Source organism: Rhinoraja longicauda, chromosome 6 (genome assembly GCF_053455715.1).
Source record: "Rhinoraja longicauda isolate Sanriku21f chromosome 6, sRhiLon1.1, whole genome shotgun sequence".
NCBI classification, from domain to species: domain Eukaryota; kingdom Metazoa; phylum Chordata; class Chondrichthyes; order Rajiformes; family Arhynchobatidae; genus Rhinoraja; species Rhinoraja longicauda.
Window position 1 is genome coordinate 69,186,005 of NC_135958.1, and position 26,073 is coordinate 69,212,077.

Below are 26,073 nucleotides of genomic sequence, written 5' to 3' on the forward strand. Positions count from 1 at the left end.
CACAACCCCTGACAGCCTTGTTAAATATATGAAATATATAGTTTGCTATAGTAGGGCGCAAGAGAAGAAGCTAACTTTCAAACTCCTGGCTCAATTGGCATTCTGATTTGGTGATTTTTTCTGGGTTTTGGTGGAAGTACCAACCAGCATGATGTGCAACAGCAAAAGACCACACTTCAGACCAAAGAAGGGTCCCGACCCGAAATGTCACCTATTCACATTCTCCAGAGATGCTGCCTGACCCGCTGAGTTGCTCCAGCATTTTTCTTGTAAACCAGTATCTACAGCATCCTTGTCTCTCCTGATGTGTAATTTCTATGGACTGCATCACACCTTACTGCTTACAGGGTAGTTTTTGCCACACACTTTTTTTTCCTAGCCACAATGGCTCAGATTCATACATTACCTTCCTTGGATATTTTCAGGTCTAAATAAAAATACTTTCTGAAGTTCCTGCTAAAAAGTGGATATTTTTGCAAAAGTAGTTCGGCTTGAGGTTGTAAGCCTCCTGCATGCAGACTTCATGAAATGGTGCCACAACATTAAAACACTACTCTGAAAAGGGTCAAGCCATGGCCCAAACAAGACCTTTCTCTCTGATCCCTACTGTATTACAGTGAAGGGGATTGGCTCACAATAAATGATTATGTATTTGGCATTAAACAGAGAATTTCTCAAGTAGGATTTGACTGAGCTGTTTCTTCAATTGCAAACAAGAGTTCCATGTTGGGAAATCACATTCTTTATCACATCAGGGAATTTTATATGCACTCAGCATCAGAAAGGGGAATGTTGTGGTGCTTTTATCATTCTTCCCCACTTGGTCATGGAGTCATAGAGTCATACAGCGTGGAAACAGGCCCTTCAGCTCAAGTTACCCATGCGGGCCAACATGCCCCATCTACACTGGTCTCACTTGCCTGCGATTGGCCCATACATGTCTAAACCTTTTCTATCCACGGACCTGTCTAATTGTTTCTTCAACATTGTGACAGTACATGCCTTAACTACCTCCACCGGCAGCTCATTCCATATACTTTACCACCCTGTGTGTAAAAAAACTTGCCCCTCAGGTTCCTATTAAATTTATCCCCCCTCTTCTTGCTTTAGTTTATTGCCATGTGTACTTCCTCCCTAATTGTTTTATCAGTTCCACAGTTCTCCATACCATCCCTAGCCAATAATGGATCTACCAGGCCACGCCCTGCCTGTGGTCATTTGTGGCTGGCCCTGAATGGTCCTGGTCTTTTCTAACCTCCAGCTCTTCACCTCCCCCTACTTTCAGTAGGTTCCCGGTCAGAAACGCCCATTCCTTTTCTCCAGAGATGCTGCCTGACCTGTTGAGTTACTCCAGCACTTTGCGTCCATATTTGGTCATTTGACACTTTGTGTTACATTCCGAGGCAAGAACTGCTCAGCTAATCACATTCCCCATGGCCCCAAGCATTCAACCTATTTGCAGTTGAAAGTTGCACTAAATCTGCACCGATCTACAAGTTTTAACGTTGTGGACTCCAGATCATTACTGCCTTGAAGGGAGCAAATGGCCATTGAGTCTGTGGCAACTTCTCATTCAGCCAAACACGAGATTAACCTCCGCCCTTTCCTTATATTTCTGTAACTTATTTTCCCTCCAATGCCTCTGCAATTAGGGCAGCGTAGTGGTACAGCGGTGGCAGAGTTGCTACCCGACACGCCCGAGACCTGGCTATGATCCTGATGACAGATGCTGTCTGTACAGAGTTTGCACGTTCTCCCTGTGACCACATGACTTTTCTCCGGGTGCTCTGGTTTCCTCCCACATCCCAAAGTCGTGCGGGTTTGTAGGGGTTAATTGGCATCTGTAAACTGTCCTTCCTGTGTAGGATAGAACTACTGTAGGGGTGATCCCTGGCTGACACGGGCTCAGTGGGCCGAAGGGCCTGTTTCCACGTTATTTCTCTAAACTAAACAAAACTACACTAAAAATGTACTTTTGGAAAGCCCTGATTGACACATCAACATTCTCTGTGTTAAAAAAAACTTCCCCTCATAAATCCTCTATATCGTTTGCCCAACGCTTTAAATTATAGCTTGTGAGCATAATACAAACTTATTTCTTCCCTCCCGCTTCCCACCAAACTACAGCCTCTTGTTTTTTTACTGATTATTTCAAATCTATAGCTTTTGATATTGTCACCCACATGTCACTGCTCCAGCCATTGGTGGGAAGGCTATTGCCCTTCCTTGCTTCACTAAATGTGCGCAGCATCATAACACTAAAAGCTACTTCCATTTCCCAAAAAGAATGATTGCACAAAATTGGAAAGGTAGCACTTCACCATTTATGGTACAGACTCTTGCACTAAAATGAGAACTTGATAATTCCCACTGGGACTTCGGTTCTGCGGCTGCAACTGCCACGTCATTGCTGCTCTGACTGCAAGGAAACGAGTCATCATTGCATAGAACCCTCCCCATTGCAAGCCAGAACACAGCCACCGAAAAGCCTGAGAGACACAAGTGACTGCAGATGCGCGAATCTTGAGCAAAACACAAAAGTACCGGAGTAACTCAGCGGGTCAGGCAACAAAGGCGGCGTTTCGGGTCGGGTCGCTTCTTCAGGCTGAAATGGGACACAAAAGGCTGTCCTAGATTGAAGGTTAAACACAGATAAAGGGTTTTGGCTTCTGGGACCCTGCCAGGATCCTAGACCCAGGTTGTGCAAGCACGAGTGGTCCACATTGCCAGTTTCCCACGCAACCTCCTTGAATATCCACCCTTCAATGAAGAAATGAATTCATACTTTATTGTCACTTGTGACAAGTCGCAGTAAAATACTTTGTTTTGCATATCCAAGGTATGCAAAGAGCAGCCACATAAAGGGCGCCGATAAAGTTACAAAGTATCCCGCGGCAGGTCCTCCTTTGATCCGTCCTCCTCCCCACCCCTCCCCCTTCCCCAAGTCCGGTCCTCCTGTGTTCTCCCCCAGCTCACGGCGGATTCCCCACTCCGGGTCCCCCTGTGTTCTCCCCCCCCCCCTTCATGGCGGATTCCCCACGCTGGGTCCCCCTGTGTTCTCCCCCCCATGGCGGATTCCCCACGCTGGGTCCCCCTGTGTTCTCCCCCCCCCCCCCCCATGGCGGATTCCCCACACCAGGTCCCACTCCATCGTCTCAAAATGCTCTCCCGTCAATGGACTACTTTTTGAAGTTGGTCATTGTTTGTGGGCGTTATGGTAGCTAATCTCCTCACGGCAAGATCCAAAGGGCAGCAGTGAAAATTGCCACATAGTTTGTTTTAACGATGATCATTGTGGAGTAAGTATCAGCCAGGCCAGTATAATTAACAGCCTTACCTTGAAATAATCCCATCTGAGGGAACAGAGAGTCTTGGTTTAACTTGTGTCGGAAGGAACTGCAGATGCTAGTTTACGCTGAAGATAGGCACAAAATGCTGGAGTAACTCAGCCGGCCAGGCTTGAAATAGATGACGTTTCAGGTCAAGACCTCTTCTTGTTTAACTTTGTCTGAATAACTCCCTCCTTTCAGAATTCCTTCAGCACTGCATTGAAGTGTCAGCATAGATATTTTTTTTGTTCCCAAAGCACTGGAGTGGTTTAGACTAAAGATTCCCTGACTCAGTAGTAAGAATGTTACCAGCTAAACCCACGTCTGTAAAAATGATGAGATTGGATTGTTGTTACTGTATGGTCTTTTTTTAAAAAGACCCTGTAAGGCACCATTTGTAACCCACAGATTAGATGCACGTGTATAAACAAAATACACAAAACATATTAGCCAAAGCTGCAGCAATTGTGAGCAGTGGTAAAAACATAAACTTAAGGTCGATCTGGAGTGATGCACATCGGCTGAAATAAATAAAGAAGGTTGCGGCAGATTTCTTAAACTAATTGAGTTCTGTGCCATTTTTGTGGTATTGTCTTAACGCTGCAATGCCCGACTGCTTCATAATCCACTCTGAACCGCGTTATCCCTTAAACCTTCCTGCTTTTCTCTCTGTCGCCTCTCCCTTCCAAGAACAATCTTTGAGCAGCAATGAATGAAGGGAGAGGGTAAAACAGCTGGAAAGGACACTGTTCAGCTGCTGGAAATTTGAGTTTATTAGGTGAAATGGGACACAAAAGGCTGTCTTAGATTTACGGATCTAGATTTATTAGCTGATGGAAGTCTGATGAAATCTGAGTTGGAAAATTTGTTAACAAAATTATTTTTGGGGGGAAAGGTGCAGGGGTATATTTTACACGTGGACCCACCCTTCCCCAATCCCGCCCCCCCTCCCACGATCCACCCACCCCACCCTCCATTTTGATGTCCACATCTGTCAACAATAGTGGCTCCACTTAAAAACAATTAAGAGTTCACAGTGTGTATTTTGAGGATCAGGCTGTAGTGACTCAGCCCATTCACAGGCCTGAGGGGGAATCACAGGACTCATCTCCTTGGGAACAGCACCATTGTGTTCCCATTAAAATCTGCCCGCCTCAACTCCCCATTGTTTTATTAGCCTGTTCCGGGCAGAATCTGAGTTTAGAAGGCAATACGACAATGGTGCAGGAAATTTGTCAAAACACTCCTCATTAAGCACAATGCACTGGACAATTTCCCACCTCTCTTTAATAATTGCTTGCATTTCAGAATTCCTGATAATTAATCTATAAATTGTGAAAGTGTATCATTGAGTTGCCTCATTTACCCAGTAATAATCTAACAACCTCCTCCACATTGTTCTCCTTAGCTAATGGCAACTTGTTTACAAAATATTCTCAGTCTTAAATCATTCATTAAAAGAGAGATTTTCATCAATGTGCAGGATTCCACTGAGTATACTTAAATGTGCTAATTCTCGATTTACAGTTATACAGGCAAGGTAATGTATCTTTAATGACCTCTAGTCCACCAGACAGCTTATCCTTGCACAATGTATATTTTCCCTTGGCAAGATTTTACTGATCAGAATTGAAAAATCTATAGACCTGTCTGCAACAGTTATAAACCAGTCGATCCACCACAAATGGAGTATAAAGGCCACACTTCTTTTCATTCACTAGTTTAGTTCAGTTTAGTTTAGTTTCGAGATATGGTGTGGAAACCGGGCCTTCACCCCACCGAGACCACGCCGACCAGAGATCCCCGCACACTAACACTATCCTACACACACACTAGGGACATTGTACAATTACACCAAAGCCAATTCACTGACAAACCTGTACGCCTTTGGAGCGTGGGAGGAAACCGAAGACCCCCGGAGAAAACCCACGCAGGTCGTGGGGGGGAAAGTAGAAACTCTGTACAGACAGCACCCGTGGTCGGGATCGAACCCGGATCTCTGGCACTGTAAGGCAGCAACTCTACCACTGCGCCACTTAACGCTGGTCCATTGGTTAAAACCCATCATCTAGAAATCAAATTGTTATATTTCATTCAGCCATTGTGCAAATTTCAAAACATGGAACATAGAACAGTACAGATAGTCCACAAAATGCTGGAGTAACTCAGCGGGACAGGCAGCATCTCTGGAGAGAGGGAAGGGGTGACGTTTTGGGTCGAGGTCCTTCTGTCTCGACCCGAAACGTCACCCATTCCTTTTCTCAAGAGATGCTGCCCGCCCCGCTGAGTTACTCCAGCATTTTGTGTCTATCTTCGATTTGAACCAGTTCCTTCCTACACATAGAACAGTACAGCACAGGAACAGCCCCTTTACCCATAATATCCATGCTGAACATGATGCCAGGTTAAACTAATATTCTCTGCCTGCAGTTGATCCATATCCCTACATTCCTTGCATATCCATGTGCCTGCCTAAAAGCCCTCTTAATTACCGGTAGCTTATCTGCCTCACCCACCACCCCAGGCAGCATGTTGCAGGCACCCACCACGCACTGTGTAAAACAACTTGCCCTGTCCTTCTCCTTTAACCTTGATCCCTGTCGCCTGCACCCACGCCCCCTGGTCTTTGACATTTCCACCCTGGGGGAAAAAAGGTTCTGACTGTCTACCTTATCTATGCCTCTCATAATTTTACACACTTCCAGCAAGAGAGGAAAAAAATCATCTTAATCCGATGAAAATAAATATTGCAGATGTTTGAGATCTTATATACAAACAGCAAATGATGGAAACATTCAGCAGGTGATGCAGCATCTGTTGAAAGGGAAACAGAGCTAATATTTCAGGTCTGAGATCCTTCATCAGAGATGACAAAACAATAACTCTCTTGCTCTGTTTCAAGGGTGCAGAGGGTTTTCAGCATATCCTGTTTTTATTTTGTCTTTGCTCTCCAGCTCTTAATGACTGTGAGAGTATCAAATTCCCACCCAGTTCTCAATTTTTTTTGGCTGGAACCAAGTGTATGGAAGTTGATTACAATTAGTTGCTCGAGCTGTTAAGTGCCAAATATTAATAACTCCATTCTTGGGAAAGGACTATTCACTGCTCTGCTTCTACATAACCTAAACTGTTGGGGAGGTAAAAAACATCATGCCCAAGTTTACACCCCATCCCCAGTTTCCCTTTACTCCTTATCACAGTGCCAGTGTCCTCCATTTAGCACAATTTAGTTTAGTTTGGTTCAGTTTATTGTCTCATGTAGCAAGGTAGAGTGAAAAGCTCTTTTTGTTGTGTGCTCGCCAGCCAGTGGAAAGATTATACATGAATGCAATCAAGCCGTCCACAGTGGACAGATGCAGGATAAAGGGAACGATGTTTAGTGCAAGATAAAGTCCAGGAAAGCCCGATTAAAGGTAGTCCAAGGGTCTCCAATGAGGTAGATGGGAGGTCAGGACCTCACTGTAGCTGGTGTACGCCTTCTGTACGTCTTGCTTAGTTTAGTTTATTGTCACATGTACCGAGGAACAGTGAAAAGATTTTGTTGCGTGCTAACGAGTCAGTGGAAAGACAACACATGGTTACAATCGAGCCATCCACAGTGTACAGATACATGATAAACGGAATAGCGTGAATAACGTTTTTAGTGCAAGATAAAGTCCAGTAAAGTCAGATTAAAGAAAGTCCAAGGGTCTCCAATGAGGTAGGTAGTAGCTCGGGACTGCTCTCTGGTTGGTGACAGGATGGTTCAGTTGCCTGACAACAGCTGGGAAGAAACTGTCCCTGAATCTGGAGTGAATGGGAATTAAAGATGATCTAGAGGAGAGGGGAGAAGAGTCATAGAGTCATAGAGTGATACAGTGTGGAAACAGGCCCTTCGGCCCAACTTGCCCACACCAGCCAACATGTCCCAGCTACACTCGTTCCACGAGGAGTGAGACTCGTCCTTGATTATGCTGTTGGCCTTGCCAAGGCAGCGTGTTGTAGATGGAGTCAATGGTTTGCGTGATGGCCTTGGCTGCGTCCACAATTCTCTGCAATTTCTTGCAGTCTCTAACGTGGTGGGGGTGCTGCTGACAATATAATTCACCCCAATGAAGAATAGTAAACAGGAACCCAAATATTTCCTGAAATCACACTACCAACTCTTCCTCCCAAGTGGCCCTTCAATATTTTCCAGTGACCTCGAAGATGGATTTTTTTGGTTTAGTTTTGGAGATACAAAGCGCGGAAACAGGCCCTTCTGCCCACCGAGTCCGCACCGCCCAGCGATTCCCTTCGCACTAACACTATCCCACACACGCAAGGGACAATTTTCATTTATACCAAGCCAATTAAACTACAAACCTGTACGTCTTTGGAGTGTGGGGGGAAACCGAAGATCTCAGAGGAAACCCACACAGGTCACGGGGAGAACGTACAAACGCCGTAAAGGCAGCACCCGTGGTCAGGATCGAACCCGGGGTCTCTGGCGCTGTAAGGCAGCAATTCTACTGCTACCCCACCGCATTGCCCATGATTAAATGAAAATAATTTGAACTAACTTTCTGAAATACTGCTGGGTATGGATCTGTTGTTTCAGAAACATTGCAAGAAAGTTGAATGAGCCTACCTTGGGATGTATTTTTTTTATCACCCCCTCCTTTAGGCAAATCTAATTTCTAATCATTTGCTTGCAGTATTTCGCACATTAACATTACCAGTCTGTTGCCTGATGCTGGCATCTGTTGCAGTGAAATTAGGGCCCACATTCTAAAGCATTTAAAGATCTGATTTCACTTGGTAGTGACACAGTGATAACATCTCAATTTGACTGTTGGCACAGCTTTGCATTATGTAATCCAAAGCTTGAAGTGTGATGCCAAATAATGAACATTCAGATTATTTGCAGCAATATACTGCCGGAGTCACGATCAGTCAAATAGTCAACCAACTGCATCAATACACAGAAAGATCAACTAAATATTTTCTTACAAATGTCATTGATTTGCAAAAAGTAGCAGCCCTATTTATGACAAATGACCGGATTATTATTTGTTCCAGTAATGACATCATGTTAGGTTCTGGTCAAAAATAAATGGAAGTTTCTCAAGCATTGATCTTGTGCACAAAATCTCTCACCTTGGCCGTTCCACATTGGCAAGTAAGGAAATGGGATTCTAAGGGGCAGTTTTTTGATCGTCGTCCTCAGCTGATTTGAAACCAAACTCACGGCTGCTTTTAGCACCTGATAGGAGCTGTTGTAGCTGTTACACTTGGTGCACTAAATGCAGAGAAACTTGATGAAAGCCGTGAAATGGAGTTCAAACACTCCTGAAAATGATCAATGTCATACGAGTGAGTGAGATTCCACATTCAGGAGCACAGCATTTCTGGAAGGTTTGCTCCATTTTATAAAGAATGAGCGCAGCTTTTAATTAGACCTAACGTTTCTTTGAGTCCGTACCACAGACGGACAACTCATAACTAGCCTCAATCCTCCCTGTTGCATGTTTCACTGAGCTATGCATCCAATTAAATGAATTCAACTGCTTAGTGTGCAGGGCATGAACCAGATAACTAATTAAAATGGAGGATATATTCTTGAGTTACTTATTGGCTCATGATAACTATAACAAAGAAATCTGAAACTAATTAGGGGTTGTTCCACAGCACTAATTGCACAGAGTTTGAGAAACAGTGTCCATTTCGGACGTTTGCCCAGTTAAGGAACTATATTGGAGTGAAACAGTTCGCAAAACCAAAAACCCATGCCTAAAACTTGACAAAGTGCAAGCATTTCTCATCCCTTAAAAGTTCCCACTCTGTTCACCAGCTGTTGGCAGTTTATTACATTGAATTAATGTTCCTGTAGTTTGAAACAGGGGTCCCCTTCTTTCTCCTGATCACATGCATGAGCAATCTAGGACACTGGTGACACTTCACTGTGGAGTCACAGAAGGGCAGCAGGTCCTGAGGTCAGTGTGCGAGCAATCATGTGAGATATGCTAACAGAACCAATGCTGCCTGTGCAATTTAAACCAAGCAACATGACCCAGTTCATCCTGAATCAGATTACAGGGCCGTTCATGCACTAAATTAAATAAATAAAGGTTAACATTTTGGAGACAGTTCCTTTTTATTGGCTTGAGTGGACATTTAATTAACAAATAATTTGTCTTAAAATGGCGGGTTGAAAGAAGGCCTCAAATAATGGAGGTTGCAGCTGGAGACTTTACAAGTTCCATTGACAGTGCAGCCTGAAGTTTAATTTAACGGAGCAAAATGTTACTGTATTTTTGCTCCGTACAGACAATCCAGTCCAATGACACCAACTTGTATTTATACAGCATCTCAGAGTGTGTCACAGAAAGGTTTAGATTAGAGATACAGCATGGAAACAGGCCCTTCGGCCCACCGAGTCCTTGCCAACCGTTGATCACCCATTCACACTAGTTCCAGGTTAACACATTTTCTCATCCATTCCCTGCACACACTGGGCAATATACAGAGGCCAATTAAACTACAAACCTGCACGTCTTTGGGATGTGGGAGGAAAGAGGAAAGAAGGTTAGACTTTATTGCCTTCCATCACAGTGAGGAATGTGGGGAATCCACTGTGGTGGATGTTTACGTTAACGTTTATGTAGTTGTGTGTCTTGTTGCTTTATTTTTAGTATGGCTGTATGGTAATATGAATATCACTGTACACGTGACAACAAAAGACCTTCGAAACCTTTGAAACCAGAGCACCTGGAGGAAACCCACACAGTCGCAGGAAGAACTTGGCACAAAAAACACCTGAAGTCAGGGTTGAACCCAGGCCTCTGGCGCTGTGAGGCAGCAACTCTACCTCCGTGCTGCTGATATCAAAGGTTTAGTTTAGTTTAGTTTAGTTCAGAGATACAGCGTGGAAACAGGCCCTTTGGCCCACTGAGTCTGCGAAGACCAACGATCCCCGCACTCTAACACAACCCTACACATACTAGGGACAATTTACACTGATACCAAACATACAAACGCAAGCCAATTAACCTACAGTCCTGTGCTTCTTTGGAGAGGGGGAGGAAACCGAAGATCACAGGGAAAACCCATGCGGTCAAAGGGGGAAAGTACAAACTCCGTACAGACAGCGCCCATAGTCAGGATTGAACCCGCGTCTCTGGCGCCGCAAGCGCTGTAAGGCAGCAACTCTACCGCTGTGCCACCGTGCTGCCCAAACAAAATTTGATATCAGGTTGTGTCGGGAGATATTAAGGCAGATGATGAAGAGGTTGGTAATTAAGGAGAGTCTTAAAGGGGAATGAGAGGTAGTGAAGAGGAGAGGTTTAAGGAGTGAATTCCAGAACTTGGCAGCTAATGGGTCTGCCTTAAATGATGGTTTATCTAAAATCAGAGATGATTGAGGCCGGAGCAGGAAGACGTATCTCTGGGAATTGTATGGTGGGATTACACAGGTGGGGAAAGGTGATGCAATGTAGATGGGTGGTCATGTGGTGAGCGAATACAGGAGAGATGGGTGAATCTGCTGTAGTACTACATAGGACATGACAGCTAGATTTGAATGAGGAATGATTTACAGAGGATGCATCTTCAATTCTTTCCCCGCTGGATAACGAGAACTAATTAGAATTTGTTCTACATTACCACATTTATTCTACAATGCCACATTTGAAGTACTTCAATCTACAAAACAACTTTTATTAACTAGGGCGGCACTGTGGCGCAATGGTAGAGTTGCTGCCTGACAGCGCCAGATACCTGGGTTCGAAGCTGACTACAGGTGCTGTCTTTGTGTAGTTTGTATGTTCTCCCTGTGACCGCGTGGGTTTTCTCCGGGTGCTCCGGTTTCCTCCCACACTCCAGAGACGTACAGGTTTGCAGGTTAATTGGCTTCTGTAAATTGTAAATCATCCTTAGTGTGTCGGATAGTTCTAGTGTACGAGGTGATCGCTGGTCGGCATAGACTCGGTGGGACGAAGGGCCTGTTTCCGCGCTGTATCTCGACAGTCTAACGTCTGAATCTCAAGGAGGCGAGTTGATTCTAATCCAGCACGTTACAATAGACAATAGACAATAGGTGCAGGAGGAAGCCATTTGGCCCTTCAAGCCAGCACTGGCATTCAATGTGATCATGGCTGATCATTCTCAATCAGTACCCCGTTCCTGCCTTCTCCCCATACCACCTGACTCTGCTATCCTTAAGAGCTCTATCTAGCTCTCTCTTGAATGCATTCAGAGAATTGGCTTCCACTGCCTTCTGAGGCAGAGAATTCCACAGATTCACAACTCTCTGACTGAAAAAGTTTTTCCTCATCTCAGTTCTAAATGGCCTACCCCTTATTCTTAAACTGTGGCCCCTTGTTCTGGACTCCCCCAAGTTGTTTGCTACTGTTTCTGTTTACAGCGTTATGACTGTGACACCACACACCGTGGTACCTTCTCATGGGGCTGAGCTCTAGCACTTTTGATAGCTTGAGATCAGCCTCTCTGCTGCGGAAAATGAAGCCCAGATCTCAACCCCTCAGCACCCGAATGGCAATTACATTTTGCTGTTAAACAGCAGCAAGTTTAGTGCAGTTCATGCCTGTCAGCCACCGGGTCCATGCCGACCATCGATCGTCCGTTCACATGTTGTGGACGTAGCCCAGACCATCAAGCAAACCAGCCGTGGTTGAGTTGATCACAGTGTTGATTCTTTATCTCTCTCTCTGCGTGGAAGCTACCTGACCCACTGAGCATCTCAAGCATCTGCTGCTTTTATTCCTAATTTGCCACCCAATATTTCAAATGATCTCCTAAAAAGAACGTCCTGGCGCTATCCTTGTTCCTCGATTTATTAATAACCGTGCCATCTCTTGCACGTTTTTGGAGCACCAGCAGATGCCCTCTTTTGGGTTTGTCGGTGAAACAAGAGTTTGTAAACAAGGGATTTAAAACCAAGGTCGTTTCATAGTCATACAGCATAGAAACAGGCCCAACTTGCCCACACCAGCCAACATGTCCCATCTACACTAGTCCCACTTGCCTGCATTTGGCCCATATCCCTCTCAACCTACCCTATCCATATACCTGTCCGAATGTTTCTTAAACTTTGCGATAGTACCTGCCTCAACTACCACTTCCAGCAGCTTGTTGCATGCACCATCCTTTGTATAAAAAGGTTACCCCTCTGGTTCTCGATTCCTCTACTCTGGGCAAGGGACTGAGCGTCTACGCTCGAAACCTGTCCTATCCATGTACCTGTCTAACTGTTTTTTAAACGTTTCTACAGTCCCTGCCACAACTACCTCCTCTGGTAGCTCGTTGCCTGCACCCACCACACTTTGTGTGAAAAAACTACCCCTCAGTTTCCTCGTAAATCTTTTCCCCTTCATGCATTCCTGGTGAGGTGAGGTGAGGTGCTCCTCTGGCAGGGTGATGTGGGCCCAGGCTAAAGTCCTTCAGACTGCTGCACCTGACTGCAGGCCTCCCTTCCCCCACCAGCCAGCAGCCTTGGTTGGCTTCCCTCCTTTCCCACTCCTGTGCCATCCCTGACATTTCCAATCGGTATATTAACCTTGCTTCGGAAATGCTCAGAAAACATGTGCAACCGAACAGGAGTTTTAACAAAATTATGAGCGAAATAGCAAACAGATGGAAAGTTGAAACGCAACATCAAAATAACAAGAGGTCACATTTGAGTTCCATGACCTTACCTACCCAAATCTCGAAAACGTGGGCTTTTTTTTGTTTAAGTGTGTTGTTGGCTGCTATCCTGTACGAGATTGTTCTGATGGAATCCAGATGAGCTCATGCAGCTATGGTTTCACTGCAGAACAACAAGTCTCAGATTCCACCATCAAACCTGAAGATCCTTCACAGGCTGTCAGTGCGAGGGAACTATTGCTGATGGAAAACAAATGGTTCGGGTTCGACTCTCCTGATGGTGCCTCCGACCAAACCACAGCGAACGCTAACACTTTAAATCCTTCAAAGGTCCTGTGAGCAACATTGTGTACAATGGGTTCACGTTTTCTTTTGTAAACGTTGGCACGGCAGAGTTATGTGCTCTGAACCTGCCAACATAATGCTGCATTCTGCTTCAAGAAAACTGCAACACTTGCAGCAGGGTGGTAATTGAATCCTGCTCAAAGCACAAGCTTGACTCATGAGCAGAGGTGAGTGCAAGTGCTGAGAGAGCAATTTTTGGTCATCATAATTAATCTGACCCTGAACCGAATACGTTGCTACGGTGTAAAGGTGATTGAAACATATGGAAAGCACGGGTTCCTACCATCTGCTCTGCACATTTTGCTTATCATATAATATCCGTCACTGCGTTTTGGTGAAAAAGAGAGTTGGGGGCTGGGGGGGGGGGAAATGGAGAGAAATCAATGAAAGATATACCTGGTTCTCGGAAAAGAGCAAATTCCTCAGGCTCGATGTTCCCAGTGGTCAATTAGAAACTTAATGCTGCATGGCTCAGCGTAGAAATCCATCTATTGAACTGTTCAAAAGCCACGGCGAATTATCTAATGGTGATCAAGTTCAATTAGAGATTCAGGCATTACTGCACCAAGCTGGTTCTGCGCTGCACAAAAGTACTGGCGGGCCTGTTCATGGGTGTTTGTTACAGCGATCGCCGTAGATGATGCAGCACACTGAAGGCAGCCTCTGATTTATTCTATTCCAGGTCCATCAGGACGGGTTTGACTCTCCTCTGTGAGGAACTGAGGAATGAAGTGGAGCCCAAGAAGAAGAAGTGCAAACTCGCTGGGAGGGAAGGCAAAGAACAGGAAGATGGTGACCATAAGACATGCTCAGAGGTCAGTGAATATATCGTGCTGTTAAAGAACGAATGTGTGCGTAATACAGCGGGGCAAGGCTCAGTTACTAAATGGTACTTTGCAGAAGACACACCCTGCAGGACAGCTGGTTTAGCGGTAGAGCTGCTGCCTTATAGCGCCAGAGACCCTGGTTCGATCCTGGCAATGGGTGCTGTCTGTACGGAGTTTGTACGTTCTCCCTGTGACCGGGTGGGTTTTCTCCGGGTGCTCCGGTTTCCTCCCACACTCCAAAGACGTGCAGGTTTGTATGTTAATTGGCTTCGGTAAAATTGTAAATTGTCTCTAGTGTGTAGGATAGTGCTGGTGTGCGGGGTGATTGCTGATCGGCGCAGACTCGGTGGGCCGAAGAGCCTGTTTCCACACTATTCTCTAGAAAGTCTGAAGACATTTGCTCCAGCAACATCGCCCATCTGGTCGCTAGTTGGAAAATGAGCACCAGCGCCCTGGCATAGGGGTAGAGAAACCATTCAGAGATCACTGTAGTGATCCTTCAGAGATCACTATTCCTGTGACGTCTCCTGAGGTAGTGTGCATGTGGACATCCGACAAAGACAGGACTGGCCTCGTTGTTGAAGCCCCACTCTACCCGAGCGAGGCCTCCTAAGCTTGCCACTTCTTTCGGTCGTCTCAGCGCAGTTACAAAAGATCTCCTCAGCAAGATTTGGGATGTGTGAGTTGGCATCGGAGTTGGATATAAATGGGAAAGAACAAAGGGAGACGGGAAGAGAGAATGGACAGAGGCAGGAAGAAGTAGGGTTCTGGAGAGTTGGCAACAGTCTGCTTCCACCACAGCGATAACCCTTCGAAAATACCATTACCTTCTCAAAGACAATTAGGGATGGGTGATAATTGTCAGCAATGTTCAGATAAATAATCACATTTTTAAAAAACTTCAAAGAGCTTTGAGATTCTCTGGGGCAATGAACAGTATCACGGAAATGCAACTTCCCTTCAACAGCAGGTGCTGGGGGGGAAGAGGGCAGGTTGAAGGTAGAAGAACTTCATTGGGGCAGTAAATCCTACTGTGTAAGGATATTTCCAATGTTAAGTCAGGGCTTCCTTTCAAAAGCTAAAACAATAACATCTTATGGCAGTGTAATTTTGTTTGAAACTTTTTTTCTTTCGCCAATGAACTTGCAGATCCATCGCAAATGTAAGTGCTGTGCGTGAAGCTTCCGATGGGCTTCACAGACCAGCTGTCGCCTAGTCCATGTACATGGGCAGAACCTATTGAGCAATTGAAAGGAGACTAAAGGATAGGGTCAGAACAGCCACATTTTGCCCTATTGGTTAACTTCATTCGGTTGTTCAGTTGGAAACAAGCGTTTTGAAAACATAAAATGGCAGACCAAAGAAATAAAAGTGAAAAATCGCATACTGTTAATGTAGAAACCTCCATCCATGAATAGAAAGTGTGGTGTTGCAGCAATACACCGGATTGAATTCCTTTTTTTTAACATGTTAATGGAATAGAATTTATCAGTAAGTTAATTATATTAGGTTTTTTTGCCACCTCGATTGAAAGTGGGCACCTTGTTCATCTGTTTCCAAATATATGTGGCTCATCAATAACACAGTGTATGGGGATTCCGATGGAACCATGGAATCTCATCCCACAAATCTCCCTCAGTGCCCAGGAAAGATTGTCATCTTTCTCTGGGTATTACTTCATTGAACGCATTTGTCAGTTTTATCTCTTTGGGAACAGTAACTTGGTAGTTAAGCCACCAGGCTCATAAACCTGAGGCCTGACCTAATAATCTGACTATCTGAGTGCAAATCCCAACATAGCAGTTATAGAACTTGCATTCGTTTAATTAGAAAATATGGAGTAATAAAGCTAGCATCAATAAAAGTGATGAAGAAACTCCTGAAATATTGGACAAACCCGTTTAGGTAACTAATGACCTTCGGATAAGAAAATCTGTTGTCTTTCCTAGTGTAGCCTGTGTGTGAATTCACTCACAAAATCTGGTTCACTCATTACCTTAAAATGCCCTTTACTTTGAGATTATAGTAGTTCAAGAAGATAACGCCACTCCACATTGAAAGATATTTAGAGATGGGCAGTAAATGAATAAAACAAAACACAAACGTCATAAGTTCATAAGTTTTAGGAGCAGAATTAGGCCATTTATCCCATCAAGTCTACTCCACCATTCAATCATGGCTGATCTATCTCTCCCTCTCAACACCATTCTCCTGCCTTCTCCCCATAACCCCTGACACCCGTGCTAATCAAGAATCTGTCAATCTCCGCCTTAAAGATATCCATTGGTTTGGCCTCCACAGCCTTCTGTGCCAATGAATTCCACAAATTCACCACCCATTGCGAAAGGCACATTTGCATCCTGTTCCCCTTCATTAACCTGAGTTGGGTGGGAGGGGGACATGGTATGGAAATGGAACATTCTCATCCTGCATTCTTTACATCGGAACAGTTTCATTATCTTTTGGATGTATGTGTTAAGGGCTTTGGTTCCATTTGAGAATTATGTCATAGGTTAACAGCCCAGTAGAGCAATTTAGTTAGACACAATTGGGTCATGCATCATTAAATCGTGAATATAGCTTGCCAGATAAATTCAATACATTAAAGTGTGCAACGTGAATGTTTTAAAATGGTTGGCTTGTCGAAGCAGCATTGCTGAATTGGAATTCTGGTGTAAGATTAGCTTTGATGTTGTTGCAAAGAATTAATTCTCAAAATACACAGCAGTAACATATGTCACAATTATGTCCTTTTTTTCATCTTTCACAAAACATGGCTTTCTTCTAGATTAAACCGAGAGCAAAGAAGGAAGCCCCTCAAGCCAGCCTCGTGTCGAAGTTGGGAAAGTACAGCCCCAGCACAAAGCCAAAGGTGCTGGCCAAGCCTGCAAATAAATCGCACACGGCGGCCATCTTGAAGTCTGCCAGCATCGTCAGTCCCTTCAGAGCGAAAGTGTCAGCCCTGCCCGGCAAGATCCAGAAGCAACTGGGAAAACCAAAGATGTTCCCAGTCAGTCACAGCCTGGAGAGAGCAAAGCAGACGACAGCGGCTCCTGAAATGGGTGAGCGCGCTGTTGCAGGATTAGGGACCTGCGTTAATTCTCAAAATTGAAAACTGAAGTGGGTCTGGAAAATGTTAGAAACACAGGGAATGCGAGAAGGCAATAATTCTGACTGTAGCCTTTCCTCACGACTGGGGGACTGTGCAGGAAGGAGTTGCAGATGCTGGTTTAAACCAAAGGTAGGCACAAAAAGCTGGAGTAACTCAGTGGGTGGGACAGCATCTCTGGAGGAAAGGGTAGGCGACGTTTCGGATCGAAATCCTTCTTCAGTCTTTTTGTGTCCATCTGGGGAATCGATTCATATATTTTACAGAAATGAATGGAAAAACGTGCATAATATGCTTGTGCGCATGTTTCAAAGTTAAGCTAAACTTAACGAGGTATAAACATCCCTCTGCTACTAATCCCACTCCTTTTACATCAGCAGAGATACCAGGAAAATAAGACCATAAGACATAAGAGCAGAATTAGGATCTTCGGACCATCGAGTCTGCACCGCCATTCGATCATGGCTGAAAAAGACAGCCTTTCTCTCTTCCTAATTGAACCTTTCAATTATATTTCTCACAGAAAGCTCCCTGTTCTTCACTCCAAAACAATAAGTTTGCAACTTTAAAATATCTGTGCTAAGGCACGTTTATGGATTACAGTGTTTAACTTTAAATCCAGATCATCTTTTGCAAGCAGCTGAGCTTAGGGGACCTGGAATTGTTCAAAGGAATCGTTGAAAATCACCTAAGAATAAGGGGTAGGCCATTTAGAACTAAGATGAAGAAAAACTTTTTTACCTAGAGAGTTGTGACTTTTTTACCTAGAGAGTTGTGGAATTCTCTGCCACAGAAGGCAGTGGAGGCCAATTCACAGGATGTTTTCAAGAGAGAGTTAGGTGTAGCTCTTAGGGCTAACGGAATCAAGGGATATGGGGAGAAAGCAGGAACGGGGTACTGATTGTGGATGATCAGCCATGATCATATTGAATGGCGGTGCTGGCTCGAAAGGCCGAATGGCCTACTCCTGCACTTATTTTTTCTATGTTTCTATAAAAAGTGACAGTTTTCAGGAATTTACTGAACTCGTTTTTGTCAAACAATTTCTTCAGGTATGCATTTGTAAATTATACAGATTAACTGGGCAATCTTCAATGGCATTGCATGTGAGGGGTAAGTGAAGAAGGGTTAGAGGTCATGGTTAATTAGAGCAGAACAGACTGATGACATTTGGTTGGCATGTTGAAAATCTCCATTTTATAACTAATAACTTTACTCTTGGTATCACTGATAGTCGCAACTTTCAGGCACATGGAGAAGTTGGCTTGGTTAGAATGAAGGAGCAGTCTTGCAGTATTGACAATAGAAACTGGCACAGGAAGAAGACTATTCGCGGGCAGGAAATGTGCGCAGGCAAAATCTAAACTTTGTAATTTATCAATTGAATGAGAATTGAAGATGCCGACATCGTTTTCAAATTGCAGGCTTGAAAGCGGAATCGGGAGAAGAGGATGGCATGTCAAGCACTAAAGCTAATTTTGCAAAGAACAAGGTGGTTCAGAAGGCCAACTCCATCATTAAAAAGAAACCTGGCATTCAGCAGAAGAGAAAGGCAGTCGGGGTCAACGTACAGAAATGCACCGTGAAGAAGCGGAAGCTGGAGGTCCAGGCAACACTGCATGAAAAGGAATGGATGTCCACAGAGAGCGACGGGTTCTCCTCAGATGCTGGTATGTTGCCTCCAGCTGCAATGGTTTACAGGGTCACTTAGACATTCAACCGATGTCTCAGCTTCAACTGTCCTCAGCTATTGTTGTTGAACAATCTCTGTCGGACACTCCCGCCTGACTGTAGGTATCCATCACAGCACAGATTAATTTGGTTTGTACATGATCCATTTCCCTCTATTCACTCCACTTGCAGGGGCCGGTCCAAAAGCCTCTTAAATGCCACTATCATATCTGCCCCCACTATTACCCCTGGCAGTGCGTTCCAGCCCCCATCACTTTCTCTGCAAAAAACCTTGCCCTGCGAAACGTTCCCCCTCTCACCGTATACCCATGCCCTCTCGTGTCGGATATTTCCACCTTGGGAATAAGGGTCTGACTCTCGACCCTAGCTAGCTATGCCTCTCATATTGTCTGAATGATTGAATTGTAAAGGTATAAGCAAATACACAACGGGATCTGAGGAGCAAGAGTGTGGTGATTGTATGGGATGAGCTGCCAGTGTAAGTGCTCAGAGGCAGATATAGTTACATACCTTATAAAAGGCACATGGTGAGGCACTTGGAAAAGACAGGAGTAGAAAAGAGTACAGAAAAGATTTGCATAGAAACAAAGGTGCAGGAGTAGGCCATTCGGCCCTTCGAGCCAGCACCGCCATTGAATATGATCATGGCTGATCATCCAAAATCAGTATCCCGTTCCTGCTTTTTCCCCATATCCCTTGATTCCTTTAGCCCTAAGAGCTAAATCTAACTCTCTCTTGAAAACATCCAGTGAATTGGCCTCCACTGCCTTCTGTGGCAGAGAATTCCACAGATTCACAACTCTCTGGGTGAAAATGTTTTCCCTCGTCTCAGTCCTAAATGGCCTACCCCTTATTCTTAAACTGTGACACCTGGTTCTGGACTCTTCCAATATCGGGAACATTTTTCCTGCATCTAGCCTGTCCAATCCCTTAAGAATTTTATATGTTTCTGTACGATCCCCTCTCATCTTTCCAAATTCCAGTGAATACAAGCCCAGTTGACCCATTCTTTCATCATATGTCAGTTCCGCCATCCCGGGAATTAACCTGGTGAACTTACGTTGCACTCCCACATTTATAAGGGTGTTGCCAGGACTTGAGGGTCTGAGCTAAAGTTGAGCAGGCTATGACTCCTTTCCCTGGAGTGCAGGAGGATGAGAGGTGATCTTATAGAGGTGTACAAAATCATGAGAAGAATCGAATGAGTGGACGCATAATCTCTTGCCCAGAGTAGGGGAATCGCGAGAACCAGAGGACACAGGTTTAAGGTGAAGGGGGGAAGGTTTTATAGGAATCTGAGGGATAACCTTTTTCACACAAAGGGCAGTGGGTGTATAGAACAAGCTGCCGGAGGAGGGAGTTGAGGTAGGGACTAATGGAATGTTTGAGAAGCAATTAGACAGGTACATGGATAGGACAGGTTTAGAGGGATATGGGCCAAACACAGGCAAGTGGGACTAGTGGAGATGGGGCATGTTGGTCAGTGTTGGCAAGTTTGGCCGAAGGGCCTGTTTCCACGCTGTATAACTCTAGACATGGGAAGACTGCAGGCCAATGGGATAGGCATCCTGGTTGGCGTGGATTCGTGGCTAATTTGCTCTTTACACCTTTCTCAGCTCCAGATTTGAGTGAGGATGAGCACAACTATAACAGTGCAGATGGCAGTGATGGCACTCTTGAGTTGCCAGTGAAAGACTCCAACGCTGGACTCCACACAGACTACTCGACAGCACTCACCGCCGCGGAGACCGGTCCATCACCATCCTCCATTGTGAAGCTGGAAGCCAACCAGAAAGCAAAGAAAAAAAAGGAAAGACAAGGCCTTTTGGGTATGTAATCAAAGATCAGTGACCTTGTATGACCATTACAGATTATATTACACAGCCGGTGAAGATTTGAAACCGGATAGGTAAGGATCTTCAAAGGCAGTCTAAACAAAGCATCACAGTTTCAGCCGTGACCAAAGATACTAGAGGAGCAAGATAGACCACTCGACCCTAAAAACCGTGGTACATCACGGCGCCATTTTAGTAGGCAGAAACTTGCAGAAACATTTTAAAAGAAAAATAACAAAACTCTGTGAATTGATAGATGAGATATATTCTGCATTTTAATGGTATCATCACACATACTGTCCCCCCAAAACACTGATTACACAGCGAGGGGCAGAGCGAACGGCGGGTTTTGCCTACTAAAATGTCTCCTTTGCGTACTACACTTCAGTATAGGCGAATTCAACGGAGTGGTCCATCTTGTTTCTCTAGTAACTTTGATCATGACATAGGAAGTAAATTATAATGGAGAAATAAGGAACTGCAGATGTTGGTTTACAGAAAAAGGTACAAAGTGCTGGAGTAACTCAGCGGGTCAGGCAGCAGCCCTGGAGAACATGGATCGGGACCCTTCTTCAGACTGATTGCAGGGGTGCAAGGAATTATGGCGTAATCTTGATCTCAATCCTCCACTTCCCTTGAACTCAAGCAATGTCTTCCTCGTTCTTAAGTCTGTGGTGGCATGAACAGAATCACTGAACCATTAAAGGACAAAAAAATACTGGAGTAACTCAGCGGGCCAGGCAGCATCCCTGGAGAGCGTGGGTTGGTGACGTTTCAAGTCGGGACCCTTCTTCTGCTGCTTTAACCATCTCCACTTGCTGCATACACCATTCATTGTGCCAGGCCACTGCAGACTCCGAGCACAAAGGTACTGATGCCAAGAAATTAGATCTCTGGTGCTGTTTCTTACTGCATTGTGGAATTCAAAATCAATTGTAACTAGAGCAAATTGCATTAGTAATCATTTCTGGGTGAAATTGTGCCAATTGCTAAATTGAACAGGGCACTCACTCCTCATCGCAATGAACATCAGCATGCCAAACATGTTGGCATCATCAGGAGCAACCCAGTGATGCCAGTCAATGTACCATGCACGTTTCAAGCCCATGTGGCATATATTGCAGCTGAAAGCTCCAGAGAATAGTCTTTGAACAGCAACAAGAAAACAAGAAGCAAAATGCTTTGCATTCTTCATCTAAGTACCACGGAAAGGAACACTCAGTTGACATTGGGATGACTATCATGGCAACTAGGGATCTGACTGCAGACCTCTCCAGCATTTCCTGGAGTCTTCAGAGTGCGCCCCAGCTAGCAAAGAGCTTTTGCTGAAGCATTTAGCTCTGAGCAAATCTTTCCATGAACGCCACAGTGGTCATAATGGTGGCAACTCTTTCAAATGGAAGCTTTGGGCCTGGCTTCACAAATGGCCCAGGGAAAGTCAGGCAGGGCCTTGAGGGCAGAGGAGTGAAGACCCAACCCCCTGAGAGGTTGTAAGGACTCAGGATCCTACTTGAGTTACTCCAGCATTTTGTGACCCATTCCTTCCTTCATTCCTTCTCTCCTGAGATGCTGCCTGACCTGCTGAGTTACTCCAGCATTTTGTGAATAAATTTCTCAAAGTAATGATCACACTGTTTCAGGTTTACAAAAGCTGCTGTCACTGAGATCTGTTAATATTTTGTGCGACGATTTAGATTAGTTTTTTAGTTCAGTTTAGTTTAGCGATACAGGAAACAGGAATACAGACCAAGTCCTCTCCGACCAGCGATCCTCGTACACCAGTACGATCCTACACACTAGGGACAATTTACAATCTTTACCAAAGCTGATTAACCTACAAATTGGAGTGTGGGAGGAATCTTAAGCACCTGGGGAAAACCCACACAATACAGTCACGGGGGGGGCGTACACACACGATACAGACAACACCCATAGTTAGGATCGAACCCGGGCCACTGACGCTATAAGGCAGAAACTCTACCGCTGCACCACCTTCTCTTCAGCATGCTCTTGGATCTGGAGATGATGGTCATGATAACTCTCAGCATCCTGGCCTTGGGATCATCCAAGCAGTGTCCTCTGATCCCTGCCTAATATTACAGTTTTGCTGCCCTGTGTAGCACTAAAGTGGTCACTCAGGCTGTGTACATACGGGAGGACAACGATGCATGGTTTTGTTCAGTGTGCATCCCTTGACATCTTGTGCATTGGGATCTGCCCTCACTGCTGGTTTTGCCAAAGTACAGCCTGCCATTGATGGCAATCATGTTCCTGAAAGCCCGCGATTATGTAGGGTCATTGTAGATTGTAAGAAGAACGTTCTCACGGCCTGTGACATGCTTTCAGGGAGCTCCCTGAGGGATTGGCTTTGAGGGACAAGAGATACCTTCTATTTCCATGTACTCCATACTGTATCGGCCCACTGGCAGCCACAGAACAATAACAAGAAGACGAATGGAGAACGCCAGTGATTTCCTGAAAATGGGAATGTGCTGCCATCATTTAGCCATGTGTGCGCTGCAGTAGACTCCACACCAGGTTGATTTGTAATCTCCGGGTTTGGAGCACACCATGACCAGCAGACAACCACAGCCAGTGAAAGAGAGAGAGAGGGAGAGAGAGAGAGGGAGAGAGAGAGAGAGGGAGAGAGAGAGAGGGAGAGAGAGAGAGGGAGAGGGAGAGAGAGAGAGAGCAATGGGAAGACCCAAAACCCAGCGACCAGAAAATACAACAGGAAGACTGGAGGGACGTCTAATGGAGCTGTTGCTTCATACGTCTAGTGATCCGAGTTCAATCCCAATCTCTGGTGCTGACCGCGTGGAGTTTGCATGTTCCCCCAGTGACTGGCTGGGTTGCCTCAGAGTTCTCCAATTTCCTCCAACGTTTCAAATGGATGCAGGTGGATAGGGTTAATCGGCCATTATAACTGGTCCCTGGTGTGAGTACGCTGAATCTGGTGGCGGGGCAGAGGGGGTGAAGGGGAGAGCGGAATGGGATTGTGTGTGTATTGTTGCTGTGGTGGGGAGTGTGCCTTTAAGAGCTGCTGCCTTTGACTGCCACACAGCAATTTGTCAGCAGCAGTTTTGAAATTAGCTTGGTTGTGTTGGGATCCAAGTATATCCTGCCTTAGCACTTCCTTCTGGATGGAAAGCATCCTAATGCTGTTGCACACTTGTTTTCAATCAACTTCACAATGTCTTGAGAGGGATTCAGTTTGGCACCAGCACAATAGAAAAACAGTACTTCAGCTCACCAAAATTAGGTGTGATCCAATTTCCAGACATCAGCTTCCTCTTTCCTTATCCCCTCTCTCAGAAGTTAATTAATATTATCGGTATGGGTCTCAACCTAAAACGTCACCTATTCCTTTTCTCCAGAGATGCTGTCTGACCCACTGAGTTACTCCAGTTGTTTGTGTCGTTCTTCGGTTTAAACCAGCATCTGGAGCTCCTTCCTACACGCATCGGTATGGGTTTCCTTGTTTTCTCCCTTGAATATTTTTTTCGTTTCTTTTTCGTTTTGTTTTGAGATATGGCATAGAAACAGGCCCTTCAGCTCACCGAGTCTATGCTGACCATTGATCACCCATTCACATTCACTCTGTGTTATTCCACTTTCTCATCTACTGCCTACGCAGTAGGGGCAATTTACAGAGGCCAGTTTACAGAGGCCAGTTAACCTACAGTTACCCCAACGTTTTTGGGATGCGGGAGGAAACCTGAGCACCCGCAGGAAACCCACGCGGCCACAGGGAGAACATACAAACTCCACAAAGATCAGGATTGAGCCCGGATCTCTGGCGCTGTGAGCAGCAGCTCTACCAGCTGCGCCACTGTGCTGCCCACATTAGTCCCACTTTAGCCATTCTATTTGGATGTATCACAGCTCTGTATCCCTGTTGATGTTCATGACTCGTGGATTGCCCAAGCTGTCACAGGTAATAATTTATAAAGTATCTTGTGTCATTTGCTCTGGCAATGAAGCAATTATTCACACTCAGATTTCAACCATTTGCTGAGGAGATTGTGGGCTATTGTTTAGCTTTGATCCCCTTTTATTTGCCTGCCTGGCATGAGAGGGCAGATGTGAACGCTAACCCACTCCCCTATAAATCCTCCTTGTTACACTCGGAATGGTACAGTAGTGATTAGTATTACTGGCCTGGGAGGCAGAGATCTTGGACTGTAAAAAGTTTAAATCAAATTAATTAGGTTTGCCAGGACTCGAGGGTCTGAGCTATGGGGAGGGGTTGCGCAGGCTGGGACTCTGTTCCCTCGAGCGCAGGAGGATGAGGGGTGATCTTCTAGAGGTGTATAAAATCCTGGGAGGAATAGATCGGGTGGACGCACAGTTTCTTGCCCAGAGTGGGCGATTCGAGAACGAGCTGCCGGAGGAGGTAGTTGAGGCAGGGACTATCGCAACGTTTAAGAAGCAATTAGCCAGGCACATGGATAGGACAGGTTTGGAGGGATATGGGCCAAATGCAGGCAAGTGGTACTAGGGTAGACGGGACATGTTGGTTGATGTGGGCAAGTTGGGTCCTAGGCCCTGTTTTCATGCTGTGTGACTCCATGACTAAGTATACCTAGAATATGAAAATTAATGTTAGAAATGCTAGGCACAAAACCACTGGATTGGAGTAAACACCTCACTTAATTTACCAATACCATTTGGTGAAGGAAAGTTTTTGTCCTTATCTAATCTGACCTCTGTGTGACTCCATACCCAGACCATCATGGCTGCCACTAACTGCCCTCTAACGTGGCCCTGTCAGCAGTGCAGATGGAACCAGGGATAAGCAGTAGACGCTGCTCCCTTTGTCCATATCCTGTCAGCTGTGCCATGGCTCACAGATGAGTTTGGAACCCACAGGTACCAAATGTTGACATTTTGTTTCCCGGCTCAAATCAGCACATTCGCTAACACGGTCAGTGGGCGCACACTTTAACGGTTAAACACTTGGCCGGGAGCTGCTCTTCCTCTTTAAATTTGCCTTTTGTTGCCCATTGACGAAAGTATGACTTTCACCGCAGACCGAGAACCCAGCTGTCAATGACACCCATAAAAGTTCCAAACAAAAGCCTCCTAAAATGTACTTTGCAAGAAAACCTGTTAATGGGGACCACCTAGCTCACATAACTGCTACCATATATCTCCAATCCAAGTTATGATTTTTTTTCTTCTAAGGGGTAGGGTGGTGGGGGGGGGGGGTGAACAAAACTGTCTGTTCAAAATTAGTTAGTTTAATCTTTGACTTGGTGCTGCTTTCAAATGGCCATCACAATCTATTCAAAGAACTGCTGCTCTCGAAA

At 45.1% G+C, this 26,073-nt stretch overlaps 1 protein-coding gene across 7 annotated transcripts in view; it reads left to right on the plus strand.

Moving 5' to 3' along the window:
* Positions 1-26,073, plus strand: part of bahcc1b (BAH domain and coiled-coil containing 1b) — a 303,723-nt gene that overhangs the window by 206,170 nt on the left and 71,480 nt on the right. For 6 of the 7 annotated variants that reach the window (XM_078401266.1, XM_078401265.1, XM_078401267.1 and 3 more), the window contains 4 exons: positions 13,981-14,113; positions 16,914-17,187; positions 18,659-18,904; positions 20,543-20,755. In XM_078401266.1, the coding sequence (XP_078257392.1) occupies positions 13,981-14,113; positions 16,914-17,187; positions 18,659-18,904; positions 20,543-20,755 (866 nt within the window). The remainder of the gene's footprint in view (positions 1-13,980; positions 14,114-16,913; positions 17,188-18,658; positions 18,905-20,542; positions 20,756-26,073) is intronic. The other variant, XM_078401272.1, reaches the window with a different exon arrangement.